The sequence below is a fragment of the Nematolebias whitei genome, chromosome 1 (genome assembly GCF_014905685.2).
Source record: "Nematolebias whitei isolate Nwh7 chromosome 1, NemWhi1, whole genome shotgun sequence".
Taxonomy (NCBI): Eukaryota; Metazoa; Chordata; class Actinopteri; order Cyprinodontiformes; family Rivulidae; genus Nematolebias; species Nematolebias whitei.
The window spans coordinates 20,703,667-20,711,021 of record NC_056498.1 but is presented as its reverse complement, the minus strand read 5'-3'; the positions used below and the strand labels follow the sequence as shown (position 1 = coordinate 20,711,021).

Genomic DNA, 7,355 nt, shown 5'->3' with positions numbered 1-7,355 from the left:
GCAAACATTTCTATAAATCCTTTGTTTTATTGGTCTTAAGTAATATTCTAATTTTCTGAGATACTGAATTTGGGGGTTTCATTAGTTGTCAGTTAAAATCATCAACATTAAAAGAAATAAACACTTGAAATATATTGGTCTGTGTGTAATGAATGAATATAATATACAAGTTTCACTTGTTGAATGGAATTACTGAAATAAATCAACTTTATCATGATATTCTAATTTTATGTCCAGCACCTGTACACACACAAAACGTGTAGAATAATTCAGATGAATCTTCATTGAGTTTATTCATTTTCCACATTAGATGATTTACTTCAAAATGTTTAATTTACATGAAAACAAACACAGTGGAACAGAAAACATCAGGACTAAATGAACTTACAACTAAAGTTTGAACCACTTGAATCACCTTCATCTGACATTCACAACCAGCTGACTGGAATGCAACAAAGCTGCAGGAAGAGGTTTTCTCTGAAAAAGGCACTCAGTCCAGGTGTTTCTCTACTCAGCGTGTCAGCAGGAGATACATCAGTCATGTGGATCAACTTCACTTCTTACAATAAAAAAAGCTCCCATGCAGAATTAAAGGTTATTTAAACGACAAGGTTTATAACATAAAACATGAGACAGAGCGCAGGGATACAGGACTGTAACAATCCTTCAGTTTACAGGAATAAATAAGAATATGGTGAAAATAAAGAGTAACAAGCAGGCGATATACAGCGTGTAACAGAACAAAGAGCATGAAGGAAATGTGAGGAAAGTTACTGCATCAAATCAAACAGAGGAGTCAAGCTTTGAAAGGCAGCTCGTTTGAAACCAGATACATTAACATTAAACAAACAAGTGACTAATAAACGTTCTGTCACAGGGTCGGGCTTTAGGCTGAATCTTTCCATCAGCAAACATCAGTCCAGATGTGTGAGAGCAGCTCTGAACTCCAGGCAGCTTCGTGGCTCTGACCAGACATTACAGATAAAGTTCAATTCTTCCATGATGGCCTTTTTGTCACAGAACACAAGATGTCACCTCAGATAATGTCAGGTTGAGGCTGAGCTTTGATGGTTGTGAAAAATGTGGGCTATGTTACTGGTAAGTTTGGATATTAACTGGTAATTGTCTCTTAAATGACACTTTTATAAAACATATATTAACTAAAAGGCAAAGCCACTTGTTAGTTTTTTTTATTTTGCACTTGGTCCATTTTAAAACTAAACCGGTCTATTTTGTAAAATTCAGAGCCAATAAGTTGTTTTACCTCATGAACCTCACGATGTGTTCTTTATTCTGTTTTTTTTTAAGAACAAATAAATCTCTTAAACTAATTGTTTTTAACTATTATTAATATACCGGTAGTCATTCTCGATCATGACAAAAGCACTTTTTTACGGTGGCCCTGTGGTATAAATGAACATTTGAAAAAAATGGAATTACATTAAGCCAAAGCGGAAGTGGCCAAAGCGGAAGTGGCCAAAGCGGAAGTGGCCGGAATCGCATTTGAAAAAACAGAAGTCCAGTTGCAAAACGGAAAAGAAAAATAATAAAACACCACTTCTGCTTTTGCTAAATGTAATTTCATTTTTTCAAATGTGATTCCAGCTATTTCCGCTTTGCCCACTTCAACTTGGCTTAATTTAATTACGTTTTTTCAAATGTGATTCCGGCCACTGGTCAAGCAGCTGTCATGAGTCCGACTGTAGCTCTGGACCGACACCTGACAGGAAGTTAGAGACGTTTCTTGCTGGAAATAAAGATGGTGGATTGCACACAAGCAGGATGGATTACAGCATATCTGGGTTAGGATTAGAGTTTTACTCCTATTTACAAGTCAAAGCTCTTGGAGAAAGTTAACCTAGCTAAAATGAAGTGGAACTGCCCTTCTACTGATCAACAACTGCTGAAGGTTAATATTCATCCAGTCACCCAGCCCTACTATAAAACTTAAAGTTAACTATGTTTTTGTGGTAAATGTAACTTTTTTCTTCTGGATTTGTATTTATTAGATGATGCAGAGATGAGATCTGGGCAGCAAATAACCAAAACCTACATTTTAGTTTGATATCAACAGAGCAGAAAGCAGAACTTCATGTATCTTACAGCCTTTTCCTCTCATTCGTTCCCCCCCCCCCCCCCCCCCCCACCCACACACACCTTCAACCCCGCCCCTCCTTCAGTGAACCAGCTCCAGCTGACTGCTGGAGAAAGGCAGCACACCGCTGACGTAGTAGGCGATGCCGAGGGAGAGGAGGGCGATGACCACCAGCAGCAGCAGGACCCTCCAAAAGCCCAGGTCCTCCACAAACTCCTGCCAGGTGGTGCGGAAGCTGGACAGGACCCCCTCGCTGCTCTGCAGGTTGGGGTTCAGTAAAGAGTGGCTCTCCATGGCACTGAGGCACACGGGGGGGGGGGGGGGGGGGGGGGGGGGATTAAGGTTTTCACCACTTCAAGTGCAGAAATCACTTTGTTTGTTGAAGTTGTATTCTCAACAAGAATCAATCAGAATACAAATACACTGATACTACACTTTTACAAAGTACTTATTGATACCGAGTACACATCAATGTCTTGTGTAAAATTACTAGACTTGTGTGTAAACAAATGAAGCAGGTTTGTACTTTAACTCATTGTCGTGCTACAAATTTCAATACCCCCCCCCCACACACACACAAACACACAGCCCCGTCGTCCACAGTTACCTCTCACTATCAGCCATCTGCATGGTCTCCAGTTTGGAGTGGGCTCCTCTGTTGAAGCCCTTCACTTCTTGTTCCTCCAGTCCCTCCAGAAGTCGAATGGCATCCTTGTTGACGCCGCGTCTCTTCGCCAAAACCAAGGGGGTCGACCCGTTGTGGTTACTGTAACAAACACATGGTTTTGTATAGAAGGGGAAGTTATAGAAGGAAAGCCACAAACAAGAAGGGGCTCAGAACTAATCCTTGATGCACTCCCACCTCCACCTTGAAGCTATCTGTCACTACTACAGCACATCTCACCACTGTCCAGCTTTCCTCATACATGTCCTGTACCAGTCTAACATACTTCTCTACCACTCCAGCTTTCCTCATGCAATACCACACCTCCCCACTCGACATTCTGTCATATGCTTTTTCTAAATCCAAACAAAACACAATGGAGTTCTTTCTGACTCTCTCTGTACTTCTCCATCAGCATTCTCAAAACAAAGATGGCGTCTGTGGTGCTCTTTCTTGGCATGAAACCATACTGCTGCTCACAGATGGTCACCTCTCGTCTAAGTCTTGCTTCCACAACTCTCTCCCAGATCTTCACTGTGTGACTCATCAACTTACCGGTAACTCCCCTGTAGTTGCTACAACTCTGTACATCACTCTTGTTCTTAAAAATGTGCACCAGCACACTTCTTCTCCATTCCTCAGGTATTTTCTCACCCTCAAATATTCCATTGAATATTTGAGTCAAAAACCTCACTGCCATCTCTCGAAGACATTTCCAAACCTTCACTGGTATGTCATCAGGTCCTAATGCTTTCCTCTTCTTCATTCTTTTCAGAGCTTTCCAAACTTCACCTTCACTAATCTTTCCCACTTCATGGACCACGGTTTTTATGACCTCTACTCTTCTTTCTCTTTCATTCTCTTCATTCATTAGCTCCTCAAAGTACTCCTTCCATCTTCCCGTCACACTCTCCTCAATAGTTAGAACATTACCATTCCTATCTTTAACAAGCCTAACCTGCTGCACATCCTTTCCAGCCTGATCCCTCGGTCTTGCCAATCGGTACAAGTCCTTCTCACTCACCTCAGACTGAGCTGAGCAACTCAGACTGAGGAAGTCTTTCGGATGAAAGACTGAGATGAAAGTTTCTACATTTTTTTTTTGGTTTTGCTTTGTTTTGTTTTTTGAATGTCCAGAGGACCAGATTTAACTTTTTTAGATTTTTCTACCTGGATTATTGAGCATGCATCAGGATAAGTCCTTCTCACCCTCTTTAGTGTCCAGTCTCCCATACAACTCTTCATATGCCCTCTGTTTGTCTTAGCTACCTCCCTCTTTGCTCTACATCCCATCTCCTTATATTCCTGTCTCCTCTCTTCAGTCCTCTCACTGTCATATTTCTTCTTGGCTAACCTCTTTCTCTGAACAGCTTCCTGCACTTCACTATTCCACCACCAGGTTTCCTTATCTTTCATTCTCTGTCCTGACGACACACCAAGTACCTTCCTACCTGTCTCTATCCACCCAGAGCCTTTAACAGCTCCTCTCAATTTCTCAAAACATTCTTCCTTCTTCATCTTCCACCTTTTGGTCTTCTTCTCTGATTTGACTCTTTTTCTCTTCTTCACAACAACAGTCATTCTACACACAACCATCCGATGCTGTCTGGCCAAGCTCTCCCCTGCCACAACCTTACAGTCTCCAATCTCCCTCAGGTTTCCTCTTCTACACAGAACGTAGTCGACCTGCGTACTCCTTCCTCCACTCTTATAGGTCATGCTATGTTCCTCCCTATTTTGGAAATAAGTGTTGACTACAGCCATTTCCATTCTCTTGGAAAAATCCACCACCATCTGTCCTTCCTGGTTTCTTTCCTTGAACCAAACCTACCCATCACTTCCTCATCCTCTCTGTTTCCTTCACCAACAAGCACACGTTGCATCAATGCACACTGACACTTACCAGCATTTGTTATTATTCACCCTAATGTACCATTATGTGACACAGTTATATATTACTAAAATTATGACCAATAAATATGCTATTAAATACATTATTTACCAATAATATTGTAATTAGTAGTAAAATAAAAGAAGAAATAATGGATCCATCTGTTAATTTTATATCAATACCTTTGGTGTCCCCTGGAAAAATTGCCCTTAAACGTATATATTTCTCTCCCCCTTTCAGCTGCTCCCTCCTTCAGGGGTCGCCACAGCAAACTAACTTGCAAGAAGACTTGGCAATAATTTTTACATCAGATGTCCTTCCTGACGCAAGCACAGATCACCGAGCTACCACAGCCCTCTGTGTGGAGCAGAGAGCTGTTATCTAGGGCGCCCGGGGGAGCGAATGGTGGGGGTTAAAGGCCTTGCTCAAGGGCCCAGAATGAGGCAAACAAGCATGGAGGCAGGTGTGGGTGCTTTCTCACCCACATTTTAAAGTTATCGGTCTGGGGGATCAAAGCAGCGACCTTCCAATCACAGGCTCGCCTTCTCTAACCTCTGCGCCACCACTTCCTGTGCCCCTGGCACGGTTCTAAACCACTTAATTTATGATCAAACCTTGTACAGTACTCTGCATGTTGTGAAAAACATTACTGTACAGATCAATTAGAAAGACTGCAGAAAGTTTCTCATCATAAGATCGTCTGTAGTTTTAAACTCTGACGTGAAAAGTAAGTGACATGAATTTCTTAAAGAAATGTTAGGCCTTTAACTTAAGAATGATTCACCCAACTCTGACTTCTGTACGAACTCTCCAAAAGACAGCAGCTTTTTCGGCTTTATTATTTTACAGAAAACATTTACAAGGACATGAAGTGTAGCTTTAATTAAACCAGGACTTTAGAGAAAAGTGACAAATTTCGCAGCAGGATCTTATTTTTATTTTTTGTAATTGTGAAGGCACCAACCTTTCCACCCCATTAATTGCTGTCTTGTTGGGCTATAGGGAAAGTAAAAAAAAATAAAGTTTCAACCTGTCCTTCAGCCTCTGAAGGATGAAAATATTTCTCTCTCTTTTTTTTTTAGAAAGACTAGTATTTGAATCTGAAAATAGGTTTTGGTCTGACTCTATAAAGTCTGATGGAACAGGAGCAAACACAAAACAATACAAGAAAAATAAAATACTAAACTGCCAGAGCAAACTGATTTTTTCTATTAGATAATGACAGTTCATCTCCACACAGTTGGTTTTCATTTTGAGGTTTAAATAGCTGCAGGGTTTGATCAAACAATGTTGTCACAAGCCACTGCTTCCACACTGTCAAACAGGGCTTGACTTGACTTAAACCTCTGTGTGAACATTGAGGTTTAAGTCATCATACTTGACTTGAGTTCAAAGGCATCTTGAAACAGAAACCTGAAATCTTATCTTATGTGAGGGATAGATGAGATAAAACTGATTAGTGATGCACAATATTATCGGCATGGTATTGGTATCGGCCGATATCAGTGATAACGATAAATATCGGCCATTCCATCAAAATTACTCACCAATATAAAAGGCACTTTTTCTAAATATAGATTATATATTTATATAGTGTTACATCATTTTCTGCGCCCTTTTTGGCATCTGCATTTGGTAGCAGGCAAAATTGACAAAGACCATGTAGAATAATGTAGTATTTTAATTCCACAGCAGAGAAAAATATCTATATTGGTATCGGTTATCGGCCAAATAAGTTTTAACGTATCGGCATATCAACCAAAAATCCAATATTGTGCATCCCTAAAACTGATTTTTTTCTAGACCAGGGGTTCTCAATTTTTTGGGGTTCAGATCAGAAACCCCCCTCATAACCTTCATGTTTATAAAATAATTTTCTTCAATTTGTCTCTTTAATACGATGGAAATATTTGTGCAACATAAATACTTTAAGACCTGTTCTTTAATAGCGTTAATACAATTATTACACTTTTAAACATGGGGTATTTTCATCCAGGATACACTTAATTAACATTTTTAATTTCAACTTCCAAAAATTACAGTTGAGAAATCTATTCCCTAGAATTCTGTGCTTTGTGCTCTGAGTGACGTCACACGCTAGCGAACTGACTGAACAAATTAAAGTTGTTGTTTTTACATGTATGACCGAGCTTGTGAAGCTCTCGGTGAGTTTAAATGTGCTGTTATGGTGCAGAGCTTTCAATAAATTTGTAATTCAGCACATGCATGTCTGCGTTTAACAAAACAAATGTTTTAAGTTAATTCAGCACTGGGTTTGTAAGCTCAATCATCCAGGTAGACAACAAAAATGGCTAAATCGTGTCATCTGGACCTGCTTCAGAAACGGGTCCAGATGACATGATTTAGCCATTTTTGTTAATTCAGCACAGTTTTTCTGGATCAGCCGACACCAAACTGCAGATATTGGATCGGAAGTAAAAAAAAAAAAAAAAAAAGTGGATTGGTGCATCCCTACAATATACCCAATGTCCCTCGTCTGGACATGTCCAAACCATGTCAGTTCAACCTGTGCTGTACCTCTGATGATCTCATTCCTAATCTGATCCATCCTTGTCACTCCGAAGGAGAACCTCATCATCATCATTTCTGCTCCTTCCAGTTCTTTCTCCTGTCTTTTTGTCCATGTCTCTGTCTCCAGACCATACAACATATAGCTGGTCTTGTAAACTTTTCCTTTGACCTTT

General features: G+C 40.1%; 1 protein-coding gene across 1 annotated transcript in view; it reads right to left on the bottom strand.

The window, feature by feature from the left end:
* Positions 1-2,176: 2,176 nt before the first annotated feature.
* Positions 2,177-7,355, bottom strand: part of ankrd46b (ankyrin repeat domain 46b) — a 10,354-nt gene continuing 5,175 nt past the window's right edge. Inside the window, exons 2-3 of the mRNA XM_037682948.1 lie at positions 2,703-2,861; positions 2,177-2,393 (exon numbers count right to left, since the gene is read on the bottom strand). Of these exons, the coding sequence (XP_037538876.1) occupies positions 2,177-2,393; positions 2,703-2,861 (376 nt within the window). The remainder of the gene's footprint in view (positions 2,394-2,702; positions 2,862-7,355) is intronic.